The following is a 24,515-nucleotide window of genomic DNA, read 5'->3' as shown; positions in this document are numbered from 1 at the left end:
ACAGTTCTCATTATTGACCACTTTGAAAAACTGCCGAGAAAACCTACTTTACAAGTGGAAAAAAGGTCAATAATGATGTAATCAGACGCTAGTAGTGAAAAACAAATTTGAAATGTACAATATTTATGTAATAATAATAATAAGTTAATTTTGCAATGCCATTAGTTTTCTTTTAAACTTTTTGTCATGTTTCAAAGTTATTTTATTTTTCGAAATATTAATATTTTGACAAAATATTTTATGCAGAGATCTACATGAAGATTACAATTCCAAATACCTCTTATTATTGGATCTACAAACTCTTTTATGTGTTTAACAATTGTCGTCATAACTTTCTCTTGACACTTATATACCTATGTCAAACCATTGATTAAATTGCAACATTTTTAAATCTTTTTAAAAAATTTGAAGTTCTGTAGGACCAATAACTTCGCTGTCCTCTTTTATAATTATACTTTCGCATGCATCACACTTTGTTAGTTTTAACAATTTGTATGCAATAAACCCTGCCACATAAGTATTATAGTTATTACAAACTTCCAGTATAAGATTTTCTTCAAAGTTATATTCTACACTCGTAGATGAAGATGAAGGTAAAACTGTTGCGGTACTAGCACCCAGATTATCATTGGTTCTTGGCTATTGTTCGTCATCATTTATATATTCAATTCCTATAAAAATTGGAAGCGCTTCTTCATCAACAACTTGTTCGAAGTCTTCTTCGCAGTTCCCATTCTTTTTGCAATCTAATAAAAATATTTAATTGCATTGCTCTTCTCAAATTCTGTACGCTGAGATAGGAATTGTATCCCCCACGATGACGCACAACCGAAAAAAAGTTTTCTATCGGATCCAGTTACAAGGTATTTGTGGTCATCAAGCCATAGATCTTCTCACAATAACAACACGGCGTTCATGGTGTGTTTAAATCCGTCGATACAATAAATATTGTTTCTTTTTTGGTACCTTCTTAGACGGATATACTATCGAACACATCTTTCCCATTTGATATGTTGTCCTTTGGAAGTTGCTTGTAAATCGATATGGGCCTGCGGTTTGGATTGCAATCGTTCAGAAACTTACTGTTTAACGAATCGAACAAATTATTGTTACTGTTTATAAACCAAACTGTGTTTTTCCATGTTTTACTACCTCGATCTTTAATGGTATGGGTAGTTTGAACACCGGTCGCTACCGACCTACTAAATATTTGAGTGGCATACCTAACTTTCATTTTTTCAAAATTGTTAGGGTTGATATGGGACGGAGTAATCTTCGACATAGCTCTGGTCGTTGCACTTTTTACGTCTTCATCATACGCTGTTAACACATTGCCAAGATAGTTCTTTCCCATCAACGATAAACTTCAATTTCGGATTAATAAAATTATTGCGCAGAGACTTAATTAAATGTGGAGAATCGAAAGCAGTGTAAATTTTTTCACCGTTAATATACTCTTTTGTACTGCCTAATCCTAGAAAAGTACCGCGGTTATTAGAGCCTTGGTCGAACATTATCATTCTGGGTTTTAATGACATATCGATAATGGTTTTTAACACTTCTTTAAGTATTTTAATAAGGTCCTCTTGTTTTCACGGCCTCTGAAGAAACGTAATAAGCAAAAGTTATAAAACAAGCCTCTTAAATAAAACACTAACCCACTGTTGGCAATTAAATTGGTTCTGCCCAATGAACCTAGATCTTGGTATCCTTCTATTACATCTAATGCACTATTTATAGTCTAATTTTCTTTTTAAAGAAATTTCGTCAAATAACACAACACACTGTTTTTCGGACTAGTTCATACATTTCACTTTTTATTTCATTTTTCTTATTAAAACTGTATCCGTGCCCGTTGGTAAATTTGTAACTTTAAGCCACGAATGTATTGTCTTTACACTTGGCAACACAAATTTTAATGAGGCTCTCATAAATCTGTACGCAGTCGGTGACTTATAGAACAACGAAATGGACAACCGTTTTTCTCTAGCACTCCACACTGTATTATTTTTATGAAAGCACTGCATCTTTACAAAAGTTTGAACATCCACACTTTTGTTTACTAAACTGTTGCATATATTGGAATATGTGGAATTAGATGCAGATTTATACTTTAGACGTCAGTATGGTTTTTCCTTTGTTTTAGGTTTTCTCCGTAAGTTGCCAATTTTAAAGGTTAACCTTCTGCAATTTGGAGACAATTTGGTTGTTTTCATGGGCATAACACTGGCGACTGAAGTTGTTTCGCTGTATGTGTCAATTTCGGGTAGTGATGGATTCGATGTCTTTGGCATTTTAGGTAAATACGTTTTAGTAATTTCGGGGAGGTCTGAAAATAAAACATTGAATGAATATCCTTCAAACGAGTCTTCCAATAAAAATCAAAAAATAATTAATTGGCTGATGCACGAACATAAGCGAGATATTTATGGCTTATGAGTTACACCAACCCTTAAAGTTTGGCCAAAATCGGTTCATAATTACAAAAGTGTTTCTTGGTAGTGATTTATAGGGTGGTGCCTTGCGCGACGCAGCATAGGGATTTCAATGGTAATTTCTTTATAGTCAATTACTAGCTCCCCTAATTATTTTAGAGCAAAAGTCTAAATACGTTTTTTTAGAGAAAAAAATACTGCTTCTGTTCATACTATTAGTAAATCTGTGCTATTAGTTATAATTTTCGATTTTTCAAAACTGCAGAGGTCGATATAATACAAAATTAAATTTTTATAAATCAGTGATGCTTTGGAATCTTTATAACAAACTACAAGCGCATTGCATCTCTTTTCCTGATGGTTTTGACGGACATTTTGAACGTTATTGCACTTGCAGTTATTTAATTCCGTGCCTGTTCTTTGAAACTTGCGCACAATTCTGTCACTGTGGTACTGCTTGGAATCGGGCGATTGGGGTGCTTCACACTAAATAAAGACGTTACTTGGCGGGCATAAAACAACTTTACCATTTCCACTTTCTCGTTAGTGAAATACCTATATGATAAACAATTTTATGATTAACTATCTAATTCATAAACAAATAATGAAAAGTTATCGCTGTTTTTTAGGTAATTCAAGGCATGCCTGATTTATTGTAAAATGAACCTTTTTAGTTTGTCGATTTCTACGGTTTTGAAAAACGGAAAATTATAAGTAATAGTATGAACAGATGCAGTATTTTTTTCTCTAAAAAAACGTATATTTGCAATTGAAATCCCTATGCTGCGTCGCACTATAGGCACCACCCTGTATATATAAACCTATAAAAATGCTGGTACCATTACATTAAGAAAATAGAAATCTACCTAAAAGCGGAAAAGCCCTCGTTGCCATTAACAGCCCTCAACAAAATACCCGAATACTTTTTTAAAGTTAAGATGCCGTCTACAGTCGATTAAGGATACCTTGAAAAATTAAGTAAGCAACATTTAGATCTCCACCGGCATTTTTAAAATTGCAGTTGTATTATTCATATTCATAGATGTAGGTAAATCTGCTAGTAAAACTTATAAATTATTGATTCGTTTACCTACCAATAGACATTTCATTATCAGTGTGAGTAGTTGAAACTGGACAATGCTGCTTCCTAGGATTCTTGATTATTGGCGATGTCGGAGTAGTATCTACAAGAAAAATCGAAGTAGGTAGGTAGTACTTACTTAATGTAAGCATTCCAAGTGAGCCACCTAAACTTTTGACTCTCATAGTAGGCACTAATTGATTAATTGCCATTGAGTTAGAAAACTAATGGAGGGAATATAATGGTAGAGGGGGTAAGAATTTTTGTAGACGGAAGTTGCCACAGATAGAGGCCACTCGCGTGGATAGGTTCCCGTGAAGGTACATTTTGGCCGACATTATTTGACATATGAAAACGGGGGTCCTGCTTAGACCATATAGTACATGAACTGCTAATTGTAACTAAAATATGGTCAAGGACATCGCCTGGGTATGTGAGTTTCAGGGTAAACGAGTCTGTCCGAAGTTGTCCGATTAGACACGATTTGAGACTGTCAACCTATAAATTAACAAACGTCAATTAATTAATCGCCTAGATATCCCAAAAAAAGCAGACTTATTCTTATTTGAGGACGTATAGTAAATAATGAAGAGTATTTAAAGCTTCCCGTACTACGCGGTTACTATAAAGCTGCTCTTTAAGCGATCCTAGTGGTGTTTACACGACTTTAGTTTACCCTGAGATTCACATACCCACGACTACAGTGCCCTCTATTCGTGACCATCCATTTTGTATTGAAAGCATAGGGCGAATAGCAGTCCATGTACTATATGGTCTAAGGGGTCCTGTCACTGTCAGTTTTCCACCAAATTCAAATTTTATTAAATTTGCCATTTTAAAGTAATGCTCTGGTTTATATAAATAACTAACCGCCTCATAGTGTTTTTTATCACACGCAATTTTGTGAATTGAGAATGATTAGCTGCGTATCATGCAAAATTTCTCATGAAGGGAAGAAACAGGGCATTTCCTTTCATCGATAAGACATGTAATTTATTATGTTGTAGGCGAGTTTGTAGGTACCTAGTATTTACTGGAATTATGTTTCTTAGTTTTCCAAACGAACCAGTACTTCGAGCAAAATGGTTACCTAACATTTGTAAATATATCTCAAGAACATATCTCGAAATTTGCTTTTGTGCTCACAACGCTTCATTGACTGTGATTTCGACCAAAAGTTGCACCGGAAAATGTTCATCAAATATGCAGTACTACTATCAAAATTTGTTTTTACAGCTTAACGTGTGAGTTTATAATATGGATATCAGGTGTGAGTTTTTTTACGAGTGCGGATACATTTTGAGACCAATAAACAATAATTATTATTGAATCTGTCTGCCGTTGTAATGAACCTGAGACCAACCCGTCAATTGATCAACGAATTTAATGGTAGTTGTCAAGTTGTAGTGGCTATAGTATAAACTGGCCTTAATTATACTACTACTGGAACGCATCAATGTATATTTAGATTCGTAATCAATGATTATATTAAATCTGCATACTTTCCCATCCTTGTCTATTTTGTTTACTTTACCACGAGCATGTATTTTACTCTTTCTATACATTTTTTTGTTATTATTCCTATTAGTGGAAAGAAAATTATATCTCTACGCCACTGAAGTGAGACGCTAATGATAACGGAAGTGGTGTGGTACTTTAATCACAGACAGAGGCCACTTTTCGGTCCCGTGGTCTACGTTTGGCCCATATATATAAGAAGTATATATAAAAAAAAAAAAACTTTGTTTCACTGGTGCTGAACCTGACGTCATAAATGTGATTCTCTCTTCATTACATTTAAATCGATTGAGACAAAAAAATTACGTCATTAACGTAAGTCGTGACAAATAAACCAATTATTGATCTGTCAATAATATCAATCCGTCAAACGATTTTCGTTATAGACAGATTTCCAGTGTTAAATGCCTTTTGATTAGGTAGTTTGTGTTAAAAGTGAAGTAAATATCATCAAAGTTGAAAACGCTTAGGCAAGTCCACAGTGCAGCAACGCCGTTAACAGACAAGTATTTTAAAAATTTTACATAAACGTTCGATTCGCTCATATCATGAATTTAGGTCATTACCGTTACAATTAGGTAAATATGACGAACCGATACACAGAAGGTGAGCAAAGTTTGATTTTGAAGTTGATTCAGTACTTCCAAGGGGAAAAAGAAGCAGGCAAAACTTTAACACCCGTAAGCGCAGTATATGATGTAAGTGTTTCCTATGCGTTTGCTATAATCATATGCTTACTTAATCACAGAGGGTTTGTGCTGCCCTGGGTGTATCGTTGTGGACTGTAAAAAGAATTAGTACAAGAGGTGTTAAAAAAGATGACGATTACAAATCGCAAAAAAGTGTGGCTATTAGTTTATCTCACGGACCTTCGCTGCATGAAATACATGAACATGTAATAAGGACACGGATTTATGCAATGTATGCGACAGGTAAATAACATTCTTTATGTTCTAAGGGAAGATTTGCTTCAAATGAAGACGTTCGCGAGAACACTTATGGAATTGATTTTATAGGTGAGAATGTTACACTCCGTTCTTTACACAGTAATCTTCAACGACTTGATGGCGTAGAAATATCTGCTACCTCTTTATCCCGCAGTTTGAAGAAACTGAAATTCACGTGGCGGAGATGCACCGTTTCTAATAGATTATTTTTAATGGAACAGCTCTATGTAGCTCAAAGAAGACTACAATTTTTGAGAGACTTTAAACACAACGAAACTTCACTCTTTCCATTACGACCTGTGGTTTTAGACGAAACCTGGATATACAGTAAAGGGTCTTTTAGAAGAAGCTGGCAAGATGGTACTCTCAAAACAGTTAGAAAAAAAAGTGGTGAAGGGGTCCGGTATATAATACTCCATGCAGGATCAGAAGATGGATTTGTACCAAACGCAAGTCTAATTTTTAAATCTGGTAGCAAGTCCGGAGACTATCATGACTCCATGAATTGCCTTAACTTTGAGAAGTGGTTTGAACAACAATTGATCCCGAACTTGGATGAACCTTCTCTTATAATTATGGACAACGCTTCTTACCATTCAGGATTGGTAGAAAAAAGTCCAAATCAATGCTGGACAAAAATGTCACTTATAAAGTGACTAACATCACGAGACATTACATTTGCACCAACAATGATGCAAGATCAGATCTGGGAAGTAGTGAAAAATCATATACCACCAAAACTATTTAGGTAGGCATCGCTGATAATTAAATGTTTGGTTGCAGTTAGGTAGACCTTTGGATAGGAAGCTGATTGTTATGGTTTTTTTTCACTCCATGTTGATTTTTACAGATTGAACGAATTAGCATTACAACATGGTCATCGTGTTTTGAGACTTCCTCCATATCACTGCGAGTATAATCCAATCGAAATGGTATGGTCAGAATGCAAACGGCATTACGATGCAAGGATCGGTTCAATTCAGCCTGTCACACACAGTGCCGTTTTGTCTTTATGGAATGAGGCACTGCACAAAGTAACCTCTTTATATGCTGTTTTGTGAAACAGTACTTAATAACTTTATTGTTTAGGTTACACCGGAAAAATGGAAAAGATATTTTGATCATACAGAAGCATTATAAACCAGGCCTAGGAACGGGAACAACATATTGATACATTAGACATCTTACCGGTGATTGTCAACTTGGACGAATCTGATAGTGACGAAGATTATTATGATGATTATATTCATGAGGCAGAAGAGAATCAGCGTGTTTAAAAATATTATTTTGGGCCGTTTATACATATATACCTACTTGTGGTGTAGTGTCGTTTTTTTCTTTTGTACATACGATTTGAATATGAACATTTGAGAGTTTTTTCAGGAATAAATATCTTCACTACCTGTTTTCTCTCACAATTGCGTTTTTTTTTTAATAAATCGGAACAGTAGATATTCAAGATCCTTATGCGAATATCTCGAGTGTGTGGCAAAAGAACAGAAACTGTATGTATGCGTTGTTATTTCAATGAGCCTGTGGTATAATGCCTACGCTTTATCTCAAATTTGTAAGATATATAAATGCGAAAGGCTTACCGATAAACCATGGCCTATTCTACTTCTGCAAATGGCTAGTTAAGGGTCATTAAAATTCGCGCAACTTAACGCGTATTCTTCACATTGGTAGCATGCTTAATTTCACATCAACATTAGGTAAACGAAATATTAATTTACGAACTGCCTAAACAAACTTTAAGTTACAAATGTTCCTATGCGTTTTCTGTAACCATCATACACTTCATCTCAAAGAGTTTCTGATGCTCTGGCAGTATCCATTTCGACTGTCGTCGGTGCAAAGAATCGGTTACATGAGGTGATTACAAACGGTGGAAAAAGTTTAATCTCGAGTTTAATTCATACCAACGGAGTTCCTCTACATAAAATACATGACCATTTAGCCATTATAAAACCTGGGGACAGGAAAAAACCTATCAGGACCAGATGCCTTACAAGTGATTGTCAACTTGGACGGTCTGATAATAATGAACGATAGTGACACCTTAATAAATAAGTTGAAACGTCAATGTGACAATATGTAAACCAACTACTAATTTACGACCTGCCTTAATTTTGATATGACGTCAGATAGTGTGACGAAAGGTTCAGCACCCTTGAAACAAAGTATATATGGTTTGGCCAAGCATTTGATTCCCTCCATTAGTTTTCTAACTCAATGTTAATTGCCTATACGTAACTTGTAGCTACACTTACCCTCATATCTTTTTGGAACGGCGTTTTTATTTAATACTTTCCTCTTCGTCGTCGTTTGGTAATCCGTTATTAAAAAATGAGTTTCGCACAAATAATTATATTTTAACTCGTTTATGTCTTTCAGGGCTATTTTACGATTACCACAGTTTTTCTGCCATTCTGTACAAAGCGCAAGGTTTTTTATGGGAAATGAAAAAAATGATATGTTCCTATTTTTAATTTTATTGTTAGTGCAATTGACATAAGCGCACTTATTTTTACCCATAATACTAATAATACACTGTCAGAAGGGCGCGGAAGCAAAGCACTACTAGGTACTATGTTAAAACTTTTACTTTCCAGAAGTTGCAAATAGCAAGTATTTTAAATGATGAAAGAGGTAAAATAATAAGTTGCAATTACTAGGGGCGTAACAGTAGTACGTAGCAAAGGTACAAATAGGAAAACATCGAGTCGTAAAGCACTATCTACCATAAAATTGCTCACAAACTTTGAATATTATATTCAGTCACAACAAGAGTACATTAATTGCAAACGCTGTGAAAACGAAGAAATAATTTGTAGAGAATTTAATTTCCTACAAAAAAGTCCGCGGTAGCATATATGTATTTGTTACGTATGTGGTTAAAGTGAAAGGGAGTTGTTTAATAAAACTGCCATTGAGGATGCTCTGTATAATTAGGGATGAATAGGAAACGGAATGCACTAAGAGTACAACACTGACATCACGTCCACAGCATTATATATAAGAGAAGTATGGTCCACAGGGACCAGGTTCGGAGGTGGCTCACGCCACGCTGTCATATATCACAGTAACTTCAACCATTAATCTACGATAAGCGTTCAAAGATATTATTGATGCCAACGCGGACAAGAGGTACAACTTTAAATGGTTGGTACAGCTAAACGATTAAAGATAGATATGTGATAATCCACCCTGATGGTTAGGCAACACACGTTTACATCTGAAACAAAAATATAATATGCTCAGCTGTATATTTTTTATTTATTTTATTTTATTTTGCCTTTATTTTTAAGTGGGCGGGGTTTCAGCCGAGGCTGCTCTACCAACCCAACCCACTATACATTTACAAATATCCATGCCCGAACCCGGATTCGAACCAGGGACCCTGTACCGCAGTCGAGCTTCCACTGAACTGCGCTACACGGGCCGACATAACCAACGACCGTTTTGCGCAGATGCCGAATACTAGGGGATTTTCGTAACGAAGCTAGGCGAGAATGAGAAGAAGATGGCGACGAGGTCGACCGAAGGCACACGCTTTCCCGGTTTTTTTTTTTATTATTCTTGATTATTTTTGGTGGTGGTGTTTTGAAGGTGTATTTACAGGTAGTAACCATTTTATTCTTTCTTGTAGGTACTAGCTATTTAATCATTGAATTTCTTGCCACAATTTGATATTATTTACATTTTGCTGATTTTGCATAAACTACGATATCTGAATCATGACGTACTCCATGCCTTTGTTTTGAGTACCGTTAGATAAATCGTGTTTGTTATACTATACAGATGATTATGCCATTATTTTGTTTAATTAAGTATTTATTTCTGTATTCACGAGGAGTTGATTATCAGTGCGATGTTGCTCTGTCCGATTGATCCGTAACTATTCCGTGAGCGAAGTACCTAATACAGTTTGATTGTTCGCTGTGTCTGTTACTTTCTGATTAGTGGCGCTCCGCAGTTCTTGTGCGCTAGCTAAACGAAGGGGGGCTCTATTACTTGATGTTTCGATGTGTGTGTGTGCGAGTGGTTCAACCTGTCTCCGTGGAGTAGGTATCTCATGCAGTTCGATCTTTCGCTGTATCTGTTGCCTACTCGTCTCGTGCGGATTGTAGTTCTTAGCATCTTAGCAATACGAGAAGGGGCCCTCTCATTAACATTTCCACTATTTAAAATATGTTCTGCTTGAGCGATAATCGATTTTCACATGAATATTTGCTATTGGCCATTGGCACACATGTACTTTTCGTGTTAAATTAAATTATGTTAACGGAAGGCTGGAGTAGAGCCACACCATTTACATGTTTGCTATGTACATGCAATTTATTATTTTACGAGTTGTGTTATCTTAATTGATCGTACAGGTATTTTGATGTGTTTTTGTACTGAATTGATTTATCATGTTTCCCACTGCATTTATGATGTCTTGTGTATTTTGTTTTTATAAACTTTTCTAATTGCATTTTTATCATACAATTTGAGATGTTTTATTGATGTGTATTTTCTCTTGCATTTTATTGCTGTAGGTGATTTATTTCATGTACTTATTTGTGTGGCCTATGCCCGCGTTTTAGTCCCGTAGAAGATTTCCTTGGCATGGTCTTGTAGTGTGCGTAATATATTAATTTATTTGTTCTGGTCATTTTTACGCACAAAAGTTCTGTCTTTTATTTAATTCTCTTCCCGAGTATGTCGCACGTCCCAACACGTACAAGAACCGATTACACAACGTAGGAGTTAATTCGTGCCACCCATATCGAGCCGACTGCCATCCAAATTCAAAAGTGCCGCGAAACGTCAATCGTTTCGACTTGAAAGGTAGGTGGCTCTGCTTGTAGTTTTCTTCCAGAGTTGCCAACGGTAAGTATAGGGTAAGTCAACGTTTTCAGTGTCGGCTCGATTGACCCCTAGGAGCATTACAACCGCCTTCCCAGTTTGGTACTCGTCTCCGAATTTCATGTTCTCTTCAACTAGGATGTGAAATCTGTACACGTGAAATTTGACGCAAAATGGCGGCCGATCTCAACGACCAATCGAAAATTAGCCACTATATTGTCGCCACTGTCCCTTTTAGCGGGCATAATTTATCATTTTAAATCAACTAAACAAATATAGAAAACGAGCTCCTGGGTATGGCTATAGCATGTGCAAAAACCAAATTTTAAACCTGATGTTAGTTTTGCTTTTATTTAAAGTGTATATGTATGAAATTTCATTTAATTGCTTCCATAAATAAGAAAGTTGGCACTGCACAACCAAATTTGGAAAATGGCGCTACATTTGCTTTTATTCCAAGTGGCTATGTGTCAAATTTCATTTGAATGCTTCCATAAATAAGATAGTTGACACTGCGCATGCGCAAAACCAAATTTTGAAACTGGCGTTATATTTCCTTTAATTCCAAGTCGTTATTAATCAAATTTCATTTAAATCCCTCCATAAATAAGAGTGTTGGCACTGCGCATGCGCAAAACCAAATTTTAAAACTGGCGTTAAATTTGCTTTTATTCCAAGTGTTTCGAATAAAATTTCGACGCCTTGTGTTCCGCTGGTCCTGCGCCCGCTAGCGTGATTTTGAGTTTCTACCATTGTCATAGGTTTTGGAATATTGTATTGATTTTCAAGGGTGGGGGTCCTACGTTTACACCAGCACCCCCATTGCGTCCCATCACTTCCACATGCAATCGTTATGATCGTCCGACTTAGCGCCACCTCCTTTAGAGCTAGCAACCCCCCAATGGTGCGGGGCAATTTTTTCTACCTCTTCGCTACACACTGAAGTATTGTGGATTAATTTTGTGGGTGTAATAAGGTATTAACAATATTGTTTTCTAGGGATAATGGGTTACCTCCTCAACGGGTCTGACCGTTGAAAGTTTTTTTTATACTAGGTACATAACGCCGTAGCTTTAAACGCTATTGCCAACTTCATTAGATGGGCGATCTGGAAACTAGCTCTGGCAAGTAGGTAATTTACAACTTTTGGGAATGTAGCAGACGTTTGGCAAAGCCACTTGTAACGCATGCTGAAATTGGAGGGAAACTTCAGAACGGTTATCATATGCTTCTTCAAAGATATTCGGAAGCTGCCCTAAGAACATCCCCTAGCGGATTAGGTGATTGAACATGCTACATATAGCCTCAAAATATTACACACATACTGTACCATATAGTCAACTAGTAAATTTCATTTGTCAGTCGCTTGCTTTCATCTAGACATATCTGCAATCTGTACTTGCAGATGGCAGAGTGGCTGAAGCACAATTTCATCATTTATGAAAACATTGGATATGGTTTTTGAGTGCGGCGCCATCTTTAATATTTTTTAAATGGCAACATTGGTCATGTGATACGTCATTTATTTTTTCTCTTTCTTACTACCTTAAACATGTATGGTGTTAAAATACCTACTCGTTGCTTTTTTGTTAATTTTTGACGTTCTGTTAATTTAAATACATGATTAAGATAGTAACAAAGAGAAAAAAATAAGCTTTCGAATGACTATCACAGACCTATGTTGCCATTTAAGAAAAATTCAAGATGGCGTAGGACGTCAAAAAAATTTGTTAACCTCAAAATTTGTGCAAATGTCTATTTTTGTAAGCGCTGCAGAGATGGATACATTGAAATAATAAAAAAAAAGTTTATTGATTCAATTTTAACAATGGCAACATAACAAGACAAAAAACAAATGTATATTGATGGCCTAAGAAATGTACGTATAAGTACGGAGGATATATTAAGTACAACAAAATTAACAACCATATTTTTACCACATTTAAAACTTAACAATTATTTTTGCACTTAAAATACAAATTATTATTTTCATTTTAAAACATGCGAAAGCAGTAATAAACCAAAACTTCCCATGAGAAATAAACTGGGGGGCACGCTTGAGAGTAGCCGAAAGCGTTCGTCCGTCATTGCGATCGACTTTTTCGTCGTCGCCCACCCCAGCGATCTCTGAACGGCCATCTTCCACTTGGTATACCTGGCGTCGCGCTCTACGAACAACAGAAAAAACAATTAAATGAGTCAGTCCAAGGACTTTCAAAGGAGGCTTTGAATGAAGAATACGCAGGAGTTTTCAAGAAGTCTAAGGTTATGTCGATTTGCTGAAATTATTCTTACCGTCATCCGTTGTGGTCGGAAGAAACGTATCGCTGGGCACCGACTCGCGATGTATATCCGAGATATTCCAGACGTTGATGCCGGCGGCGTTACCGGCAACTATCGCCGCGCCCAACGCGGTGACGTCCTGCGATTGCGCCCTAAAGACCGGAACGCCGCTAATATCCGCCTGTAACTGCATCAGTAAATTATTGGTAGTCATTTTCCCGTCAACGTGCAGTTTGGTAACGGCTATTCCGCAGTCCTTATTCATCGCCTCTAGAATGTCGCGCGTTTGAAAACAGACCGCCTCGAGGGCGGCCCTGATGATGTGCTTCTTGGTGGTGAACGCCGTTAGGCCGCATATAATTCTGAAATCGCCGAATTACATATACCAGAAGTGCAATTGACGAAAGTGACACGATAAAAGTGAAACTTACACACCCTCTAGCATCCTGCCGCCAATAGGGGGCGTAGAGTCCCTTAAAGGCCGGAACAAAGTAAACGTCGCCAGTATTAAAAACCTCCTTCGCCAGAGATTCAGTGTCTTTCTGCACGTCGTTGATGAAACCCATATTGTCCCGTAACCAATTCATTGCAGCCCCAGCAACCGCGACACTTCCTGAAATATGTTCACTAAAGTAACTGCCGCAGCAAAACGAGGCGATTCAATACCTTCCAGCGCGTAGACTGGCGGCGAATTTCCCAATTGATAAGCTATCGTCGTGACTAACCCGTGCGAGGATTGTATCTTCTGAAACGTCACCTTTGTAATGATAAAACAAAAGAGATGCTGCTGCATACCTGCGTTCCCGTATTGTACAATAAAAAACATCCACTTCTGTAGGTGTTTTTCGCCTGGCCTACCTTGAAACAATGTTGGCCCACTAAAGCCGACTGTTGGTTGCCTAAAATCTAAAATGTGTAACTTAGTCAGGGATTCCAAGAGGTGTGGACATAAAGTATGTGCCGTAGAAGAGAAATTAAACGTCCTCATTTTAAAAAAGTTCATTTTGCGCCCTAATGTGAGCGCGAGGTGAGGCGGCGCAGCCGCGGAAACGAGTGTATGGCCCGTCACAGAAAACATTGCCCAAGAAAACGTTGACTGATAGCGGTATGTACCGTCCAAGAGAACACTGACTGGCAGGCGGTATATAGCCCACTGGGTGCGCGAGGTGAGGCGGCGCAGCCGCCGAAACCGTGCGTATGTCCAATTACAAAAAACATTGACTGATAGGTGGCATGTGATTCCCCGGGCGCGCGAAGTGAACCGAGCGCATGTGCCGTTCAAGAAAACATTGACTGACCGTCTGCGTATTATGTGTACGAACTCGCCCACCGTTGGGGCACCTATTACTCTGGGGCGGTAGGTAAAAGGGGCAGCAAATGCCTGATTTCAGATACTCGGAAACCAAATAAAAGCGGCAACCGTTTCAAAAGAGCAAGGCGAGACAGTGGAGAAGAGGTTGAAGGTACTCGAATGACGCTCAAATATCTGGCGGTGCAGGACCATAAAGCGTTAGTGTTGTGGATCAGCAAATGTCTTAGATAAGCCACCTCCGTTCAGGATAGTGGGCACAACGTAAATGCAGAAACTCACAAAGTGAAAAGTGGGCCCGGCACACTTTAGGGTATTAATGGAAGACGGTATGGTTAATCTAGATTCGGTTAAGGCGAGAGTGGAAGAGATATACACATTATGAGATGCTTTAAGATGCATTGGGGTTTACCCAGGTGCGTTGCACTAAGAATGAGGATATATGTCCTAAGTATCCTAAGCATCGATTAGATAAGTGCGAGACAATTACGCTCTGCTGCGTAAATTGTAAAAACTCGCTCATAATGAAATAGATTATGGGAGCACACAATTTATTTACAATAAAAGTGTCAAATATAACGCTATGCGAGGGAACTTAATGATCCTTATCGACCGGACGTCTCGGAGCATGGTCGATATTAACAATTTTCGTCTAGGATTTGCTTAAAAAGGGGAGATTTAGGCAGAGAGCAAAGGCGACATACTCTTTTTTTATCTCTACGTCTATTGCAGTAATGACATGATTGTTAAGATTATTTGCCAATTTAACGGTATTCTCGTACACCATGATTATTGCCATTTATAACCCATTCTAAATACAAATTGCACTTTTTTATTTATACTGGTCATACTTTGAATTAAATGCATAGAGATTCTACGTAAATATGTTGTTTTCCAATTTACAGTACCCTTTGTTCCAAGCGCTGGTTTTGCCCCCCCAAACCACAATATGAATTACTGACCGATTTACGTGTTTTATTTATATTTAGATGCAGTAGTATGTTCCCTTAGGGCTGATATTCAATACAAGTATACAGAACTACATTTTAATTTATAATTGAATTTATTGCAGCACATTTCCCTTTTTTTTAGTATGAATATATTACTGTTTATTTACAGGGTGCTTCATCTGGGGGCGAGTGACGTACGTTAGGTGGTTGATTGTTACATATTGCACTTGGCATTTAGAATTAATTACTTTATTCTAATGTTTTGCCATTACATGTTCCTTTGTTTTGTTGCAATGTGATACGTAACGTTATGCTCCTACTATTTATTTGAACCGGGTGATTATGATTATTAATATTTGGCAGGGTGACTTGTTTCGAATATGTACTGTGTTATATTTGATACCGATATTTAATCTCGAATTGACGTAGCAGAGGCTGGCTAAAGTTCAGAACTGCCATACGCAGAGATATATGTTTTATGTACTGGTTTTTTTTGTGTCTTAGAAAAGAGCCATTTTGCCGATATTGCTAATCAATGCGTTGAGTCGACCCTTGACATGTAGTGTCTGAATATTGGGTTTGTGTCAATCTTTGTTATGCCAGTGCAAATATGTCAACTGTCAAAGCCTACATAAATGCTATATATTTTGTTTATGATTATGTATGCGTGCGAGTTTGCCGATGGTTGCTCTGTTATTTTTGTTCGATTACTGTCAGTACTCATGGTAGAGAGCCTGGAGTTCGGTCTTTTATCACCCGGCACTTTATAACTGGTAGGCTGGACTGGCCCTAGAGATGTGTGAATGAAAGAGTTGGGGTCCCGCTTAGTCGTACATGAGGGCGCTGGATAGGCCCGGCCTTACTTGCGCAGGGATCTGCTAAAAGCATGCGGCGTGTTCTCGTTGTATCCTTTCGTTTTTTTGTATCCATTAGGGTATGAAATGCTCTTCTGAGAGGCCAACTCCTAGCGTTTTCATACAATGCTGACACGTCATGACCAGAGCAACTAAAGACTACTCGGTGTGGGATTTGGAGAGGCCATCCAATATCCAAACTTATTATGTGAATTTATTGTTTTAATGATTGTTTTTTGTTATGTGTGTGAAATATTGATTCTTTAGGAATTCCAGTGGAGCCTGTGATTCGACATTATATTAATCTACTTGACAACCATCATAATATGCATTCATGCCATTACAGACAACTAATTTTGCTATAAAGTTCAATATTAATTTGTTGGCTGGTTTTTTTCTTGGTCAGTTCTTTTTTTCCCCAGCCTATTGTCATATTTGTACTCGGTGAACTACCATTTTCTAAATTTAATCTTACAATGCGAATTATTTGGAATAAATCTCCGTTTTTAAAGCGATGTACTTGTTTTAATTGTATTCCTTACTTGATCCTCACTCTGACAAGCAACACATATCTTGTAGCGACTTTTAAAAACACAACGTAGTAAGTGGTCCTACTATTTTGTTTTTCAGGTTAGGTAGCTTTGTTTAGACGATCATGTGCCATGGGGTTCAGTTAGTTTGGGAGGGAAAGTTTTGAATTTAAATCTCTCGGAGCTGGCCTGGGTACGTCACAAGTTTTATATTCTCAGGAGGTTAGCACGAGAGCGCCAATCTTAGTGCGTAAGGGGGCTAGGGGTCTGCTCTTAAAACAATTCACGAATATTAATCATATGGCCGTCCAACTACACACGGATGAAAGCCCAATTACGTTGGGCACGAGACTTGAACGACACCCAGCATGGGGTGGGGCCTAGTGCAATACGGGCGTTGACATAATAAATGCGCATATGTGAGTTTAAAGTTTTAATTAATATAAAAAATAATCAAGTTTTGTCTTTTTCTAATCATCTTCCTTTTCTATATAATAGTCTTTCGCCCAATATAAAAAACCTGAAGGAACGACCATTTTATCGGGAATGCAAAAGGCACCTATGCAAAACTCTGTCATGTAATATACCGAACGAGAACATGTTAAATTTAAGTTTTATGCTGCTGCTGAGATTTTTGTTTTTTATTAATTTAAATGTACGGGTTAAGTGCAAGACCAACTACGTTGCAATTGTTCTTTTTTTCTTTTTGTTATATTTCAGGTACTGAAGTTGAACTTCGTCTTTAAATGTATTTGTAAATACATTGAATAAAGACATTATTATTATTAACTTGTCAGGTGTTGATAAAAAGTTTTTTGGCAAACAATGTCACGTTCGAGATAAACGATGCAGGTGGTTATCAGTTCTGGCGGCGTAAATGGAATTTCGAGTGTCGTCGGGAATAATTATGTTGATTTTAATAGTGGAGGTGGTTTTTGCTTAAATAGCAAGAATTAAGAGTAAACAGCACCGTCTCAGGTTATTTTGAAAGAGAGCGTATTTGTCTGTGATGCTAATTTTTGGTACCCGTAATCCAGCCGGCTGTGGAATTTTACTATCCGAGCAGTCACAAAGATAAGTCTTCGAGCCAGTTGTGGTGTTTTACGGGCGAGTTGTTTTTGTTTCTTAGTGGAATCTGTCAGATTCGTGTTAAAGTGCGAGTTTCGTCGAACATCGCATATATCTTGTCCTGGTCAGTTTATTGAATTATTATTCACAGAGCCGAGTACTTTAAGAGATCTCTTAAATTGTTTTTAGATCGACTGTTTGCAAACCGGGTGTGTTCTATTTATAAGGCACTGTTAACTTTACAATTTTTTTCTTACGGGATTTCTTGTATTTAATTTTTTTGTGTACAGTTTTAAGTCCATGTTAGGATTTTATTCTTGTCGGAACCCAGCTGTGCCCTGAGGAAACATTTAAAAAGGAAAAACTAATTAAGTAATTTGAGCTATCTAGGTAAGTGTCTGTTAAGTGACCTCATACACTATTGCACACAGAATTATTTATTTGGCGCCCAACGTGGGGCCACTTTACTTTTGTAAATAAAATATACAGAAGGATTCATAATATTCTGCTAATATTCTATTGGAAATAATTGTTTTCAAGATACATTGTGGTATGAGATGGACTGTGATTCAGAAATGATAGATGATGATTCCTGCAAATCAAACAGTCCTTGTCCTTCACATACTCACCCCCGATATTGGTATTCCATCTAAAACAGTTCCATTATTAATTTTGCCGTAAATTTCCGAACTGCTTCGAATTTCCGGTAATAAATACGAAGGAATGTGAAACGTGTAAAGAAGCACCGGATCCCAATACAGAGTGTCAATGTTCATCAAAAACGTCCGCGACGCGTTCGTCACGTCCGTAATGTGCAAACCGCCATTCACGCCGCCCGTCAAATTCTGCAAAAAAATCAATCGAAAACGAGCTCGTACCCCCTGCACACTTACCCAGACAATCCACGAATCCACGGTACCAAAAAGGCAGGTACGCGCCTTGCACGCCTTCCGGACCTCTCGGACGTTATCCCTGAGCCATTTAAACTTGAACGCGCTAAAAAGGGGGGATACGGGCAGGCCGCAGAGCGATTTAAAGTGGTTCTTATTGTTCTCCGGTAGTTTGGCCAGAATTTGGTCGACGGTATCGTTCGCCCTAATGTCGCTCCAAACTGAAAAAAAAAATTGACTATCTATTATACAGGGTGTCAATTTTAAAACATGACGTTATGAGTGACAACCCCCCCCCCCTCTTCCAAAATCCTAAATGGCAACCCCATACTTGTGACACATCGTTGGAAGGCTACTGAAAAATGTTTTCCAGTGGTGCCAATAATATATAATATATCAATATACAGGGTGTTTTTTTGGGAGCTTTAGTTAAAAGTTTCTGGGAAAGTAAAATAGGTAGGTTTTTGAAAATTTGTACTTAGGAGTTACTCTGAAGGCCGAATCGATGTAAAATATTTTCAAAATGGCCGCACTTCCGGAAACACCGGAAGTAGATAGTAACTTCGTTATTTTAAATGGCAACCCCTATTTTTTATTGCTTTTTTGGATTCTACGTGAAATTTCACTTCTTTTGATACCCATATGTCGATATCTACCATTTATGGTTTTTAAGTTATTTTGACTTTAAGAAAAAAAATGGCGGATGCAGATGGTACCTTGATAATTGATTACTTGCAAACGGTTGTAGTCATGGCAACCTATTTTTATCAGTGCATAGAGAATGAATAGGGCTTTCTTTTAGTGCACTTAAAAAAAAGTTAAGTTGCGTACGACCGCCCCTATGGATATCCAAATTTATGAAACTTCAAAGACTAAAAACTCAGTTTTTTTTAATGGAATGACCATGTTCTTACTATTCCATGAGATAGAGAATCGAAATGGGCATATTTTGACAATACATGTTCCTATAGCTATCTTTAACAGTTTCTGACTTATTCCCATTTTATTGAATTGACACTATTTTTTTAGGATTTTCTTTTTAGTAGTCGGCCATGATTCTATAACAATTGAATTTTAAACAAATCTAGTGACACTAATCCATCACCCACTGTTATAGGTTAACATAAGTTTTTCAAAAATCGAAAAATGACTCGCAGTGGTTTCACCTATTTTGGAATTTAATTGTTATTTATGGTGAAATGGGCAGAATCGCGGCGCGTGCTTTCCGTACATTCATTCGAAAACTAGAACGAAATTGTATGAATTTTTGAAATTTTGTACCCCTAATGCACTACAAACCGTTGAAGCACAAGTTATACAAAGCTCTACAAGAGAATATTTAAGAAAATGAATTGAATTGCAAATGCAAGATTAAGAAAATAAATTCAATGCAAAATATAAAAAACTTTGTTGAAACATTTTTGGTATGGAATTGTTGCTAGAACAGATATCGCATTACCTCTCTTAATTTCCAGACTTATACGTTGTTTAAGAAATTCAGTTGACCGACTCTGTTTAGATTTTTCAAAAATTTTCTGTCCTATATCCTTATTAAATGAGTTATTTATTAATGAATTATTTAGACTAGAACTAGAATCAGTGGTATTAAAGAATCCATTCCTTGATTTGTTTAAAATTCGATTGTTATAAAATCATGGCCAACTACTAAAAAGAAAATGCGAAAAAAAATGGCATCAATTCCGAGATCAATTCAATGAAATGGGAATAAATCAGAAACTGTTAAAGATAGCTATAGGAACATGTAATATCAAAATATGCCAATTTCGATTCTCTATCTCATGCAATATTAAGAACATGGTCATTCCATTTAAAAAAAACTGAGTTTATAGACTTTGAAGTTTCTTAAATTTGGATCTCCATAGGTGCGGTTGTACGCAACTTAACTTTGTTTTAAGTACAGTAAAAGAAAGCCCTATTCATTCTCTAAATGGGTTGCCATGACTATAACCTTTTTCAAGTAATCAATTATCAAGGTACCATCTGCATCCGCCATTTTTTTTTCTTAAAGTCAAAATAACTTAAAAACCATAAATGGCAGATATGACATATGGGTATCAAAAGAACTGAAATTTCACGTAGAATCCAAAAATGCAATAAAAAATAGGGGTTGCCATTTAAAATAACGAAGTTACTATCTACTTCCGGTGTTTCCGGAAGTGCGGCCATTTTGAAAATATTTTACATCGATTCGGCCTTCAGAGTAACACCTAAGTACAAATTTTCAAAATCCTACCTATTTTACTTTCCCAGAAACTTTTAACTAAAGCTCCCAAAAAAACACCCTGTATAAAGTCAATATTCATTAAGACAATTTAACAAAAATTTAATAATTAGCAAAAAGAAATAAAAATTAAGGCATGCCTATATGTTCAAGATTTGGTCCCTAAATTCGAAGAAACGGGATCTGTTATCAATAAAAAAAGACAGCAACCAAGATTGCTTAATGAAGCAGCTCAGGTTGAAGTTCTTGGTCAATTTGCCATAAACCCCTCAATGTCAACATTTAGTTTTTTTTTAATTATTCATTTTTTGATAAATTGTCTAAATGAATATTGACTTTATTGGTACCACTGGAAAGCATTCTTCAATTTCAACGATGTGTCACAACTCACAAGTATGGGGTTGCCATTTAGGATTTTTGAAAGAGAGGCTGGGGGGTTAAGGGAGTGGGGGGTTGTCACTCATAACGTAATTCTGGTTCCCCCTCGAAACGGTTTTGTGCGATTTTCAATATTTTCTTAGTTTGGAAAATATGGCCGACTGCAAGTTTTGAAATTGACACCCCATATGTATTCAATACATGACAGTATTATTATTACCCACCATTTCTTTGTACTTTTAAGGGAAAGGAATTCTCTAGGCACTAAGCATACAGCCCTACAGACTTTAGCAAATAAAACTAGTATTGATGAAGACAGAGCAAAGAGAAAAACAAAAAAATTAGAACGAATAGAAAAATAAAGAAGAAATAATAAAATATTGAAAGAGTTAAACATAAAGTGGCCAAGTAAAAATGTTCAATCAGAGCAAATGAAACCAAAAACTGAAATTAAAGAAGCTTACAAGATAAAAAAAGGAATAGTGGAGGAACTGCTTTCTCATTATTAGTCTACTTGATTTTAGGACATGGTTTTTTAAAATAAATTTAAAACAATCAAAAGATGGTTTGAGCATTTACAAAAGACCCCTAAAACAAATGAGGCAAGCAAAGATCCAACGAAAATGTGCAAGATCAAGAAAAACATCCACAAACGATGCAGAAAAAAAGTGATAAAGCCAAAAAAGCAAGAATGAACAGTTAAAATTCGTTTAAACGGCAGTATATGTATTAAAAAATTGTATGCAGAGTGCTTATTACCAATGGCATTGTGCAATGGTTCACCCGTCGTTTTATCCCAAGCTATCACGGTCTCCCTCTGATTCGTTATTCCAACGGTGGCAATCTCGGATACGTCTGCAAAGTTAGTTAACGTTAAATGCGAAACCGGGACTGCGTATCTCACCTAGCCTACTGGCGACTGCATTAACGCACTGATTAACGGCGTCCAAGATTTCCATCGGATCCTGCTCGAGCCACCCTTCCTTCGGACTGTGTTGGGTAACGTCGACTGCATGTTCGGCGTACTCTGTCAGGCTCTGAGTGGGAAAAACGCAAAATTTCACGGTGCGAGTGCCCGCGTCGATTACGCCGATGTATTTCTTCGTCTGGTGGGCAGATTCTGGCATTGTTCGTTACACTAAAAAAAACGTAACAATCACGTAACGTAGGTAATTTGCATGTTTTATGACTTATGTGAGGTTAGCAATTTGTACTTTGAAATTTATCTAATTCGAGTACTCGGGGCCAATTACCAAGAAATTAGGAAGACTGATTTTATGGTTACGTTTCCAAATACAAACGGGGAATCCCCTTGGGCATTCAAAAATGTTGACTCAAAAACCATAGAACATTGCACTAACAGAGCTATAAGCTAAGATGAATATTGTAAGTTCATAAAATATATACTAATGAATAAACAAAGATAATACAAATACTGAAATCTTAAGACGTTGGTCCTTAACTCAAAATTATCTACAAAACTATTGTTTATCTATGCTATGTTTACTTTGAACTTTGAATTTTGAAATAACCCTTGATAAGTCCAGAAAATAGGTAGATACGGATAATACAGGATGGGACCAAAAGTTCGTACCTATATAGTGTTTATTGTTCACCCCTTAAGGCGGGTTCATAGCTCTCCGTTCATCCGTTACGTTGATCCGTCAAACGTCATAGCAATCCGTCCATATCGGACGTTTACAAGGTATAACCATAACCTAAATTTTATTTTGTACTGTAGGTACCCACCGTAATCTTCATTGCATAGAAACTACTATCAGATTAACACCGCGGAGAACAATAGGCGAATACTGTTAAATTTGCTCTTAAGCGTCAGCGAAAGGCGTCAGCAATTATATAACAAACATAACCTTACTCTTGTTAAAAAACGGACCAACGGAAACGTAAATGTTCAACTTCAACCAACTTTTCCGTTGAAAATGGACGACGTACGGTTTAAAAATTTACTGCGTTCTGATTGGTTAACGGACAAACGGAAACGTATGAACGGAGAGCTATGAACCCACCTTTAGACCATATGTATGGCCTAAGCTTCACCCTCCCTGGTCACAGCTAGCTGTCTCCACGGGGTTGATACCTGTCTCTGATCAAAGCGTCACAGTGACATACCACCAAGAGGCTCAAGGCCCTGGACTGTCTGAGTCCGATTGCTTGTTGCCACTGAGCCTGGAATTGACGGGTTAACCAGTCTTTAATCCTAGCCCGGACAACGGAGGTAGGCTCGGGCCCGACGAAGACCCCATCAACCTGAGAACGTGACTGCAATAGAAAATGCACCCAATTCCGTTGTAAAATGCGTTAAAAATTCGATAAGCCTAAATGCACACGTTACCGCGAAGCAAAAGCGAAAAGCACCCCTCTAAATCACGTTCTCCCCTTTTCTAAAATTCGACAATTTTGTAATCGGAACTCTGGGATTTCCAAACAGCACGGCGAATTCGAATGATAACGTTCAACAAATAAAACTGTCATACCAAAAACCTGAAAACGGCTTAAAATTCATGTTAACTAAGCGCACTTCGTTTGATACATCTCAATGGGTAGGTACGTTCAGCGACGCAGCTGTTGAATGTGTTAAGGCGTGAACGATGAATATGTTGACTTTTGGTGGAAGTCAAAAGTTGGTAATAATTAGCAGCCACAATCAGACGCTATTTGCTGCAACACATCTGATTACCTATCAGTAATTATGCTTACTTCATTGGCCGGGTCGAAATTCCAAAATTCGGTAATCCAGTTAACATCCATTGTGGATTTGAATTTTAAAGTCTGGCGCAGGTCTCCGTTATGTATCGTACTCTGGCGACCTTGATTAACGCAACAGAAATCCCAAAATATTAATTTCCTGTTTTCCAAATAGCAAAAGCTTTCGGAGGCTACAAGAATAATTAAAATATCTGGACGGGAACAATTAGAAAACAATAATTAGACACGGCATCTTGGCTTTCTTATAGGCGGCTAAAACGACGCTGCAAATTATAGCACTGAACTTTATCTCATATTCCTATTCAAGCCCTTTCTAGACCATTGTAGACTCGCCTTGCTCCAGAAAGGACCTCGGAATTTTTAAGAGTCGGCCAAAAACTCTACAAATGGACTAAAAGACCGCCTTTTCCGAAGGGAAAGTTTATACACGCACCGCTACATTGCGAACATGA

General features: G+C 37.2%; 1 protein-coding gene and 2 long non-coding RNA genes across 5 annotated transcripts; 1 reads left to right on the top strand and 2 right to left on the bottom strand.

Annotated features, from left to right (window-relative positions):
• Window positions 1–908: 908 nt before the first annotated feature.
• LOC116164793 lies at window positions 909–9,000 on the bottom strand. The gene is made up of 3 exons (XR_004143997.1): window positions 8,252–9,000; window positions 3,530–3,619; window positions 909–2,329 (listed from the first exon to the last, which is right to left on the bottom strand). It is a non-coding gene; the product is annotated as an uncharacterized LOC116164793 (long non-coding RNA).
• Window positions 5,484–6,157, top strand: LOC116164792. Of its 2 annotated transcripts, XR_004143996.1 has the most exons (4): window positions 5,484–5,540; window positions 5,593–5,732; window positions 5,783–5,966; window positions 6,051–6,104. It is a non-coding gene; the product is annotated as an uncharacterized LOC116164792 (long non-coding RNA). The 2 variants fall into 2 exon arrangements; XR_004143995.1 differs by having other exon boundaries at window positions 5,783–6,157.
• Window positions 9,001–12,625: 3,625 nt separating the features above from the next.
• Window positions 12,626–22,949, bottom strand: LOC116163508 (glycerol kinase). Of its 2 annotated transcripts, none has more exons than XM_031477471.1 (10): window positions 22,931–22,949; window positions 22,241–22,474; window positions 22,096–22,191; window positions 18,720–18,937; window positions 18,456–18,671; window positions 13,911–14,021; window positions 13,782–13,860; window positions 13,551–13,728; window positions 13,128–13,477; window positions 12,626–13,000 (listed from the first exon to the last, which is right to left on the bottom strand). In XM_031477471.1, exons 2-10 carry the CDS (start codon window positions 22,461–22,463, stop codon window positions 12,822–12,824), a joined length of 1,650 nt encoding a protein of 549 aa, XP_031333331.1. In that variant the 5' UTR covers window positions 22,464–22,474; window positions 22,931–22,949; the 3' UTR covers window positions 12,626–12,821. The 2 variants fall into 2 exon arrangements, with proteins under 2 accessions (XP_031333331.1, XP_031333330.1); XM_031477470.1 differs by lacking the exon at window positions 22,931–22,949 and adding an exon at window positions 22,590–22,752.
• Between the last annotated feature and the right edge of the window lie 1,566 nt (window positions 22,950–24,515).

This window comes from Photinus pyralis, unplaced genomic scaffold (assembly GCF_008802855.1).
Source record: "Photinus pyralis isolate 1611_PpyrPB1 unplaced genomic scaffold, Ppyr1.3 Ppyr1.4_LG2, whole genome shotgun sequence".
Classification (NCBI taxonomy): Eukaryota; Metazoa; Arthropoda; class Insecta; order Coleoptera; family Lampyridae; genus Photinus; species Photinus pyralis.
This window is presented reverse-complemented; position numbering and strand designations above follow the sequence as displayed.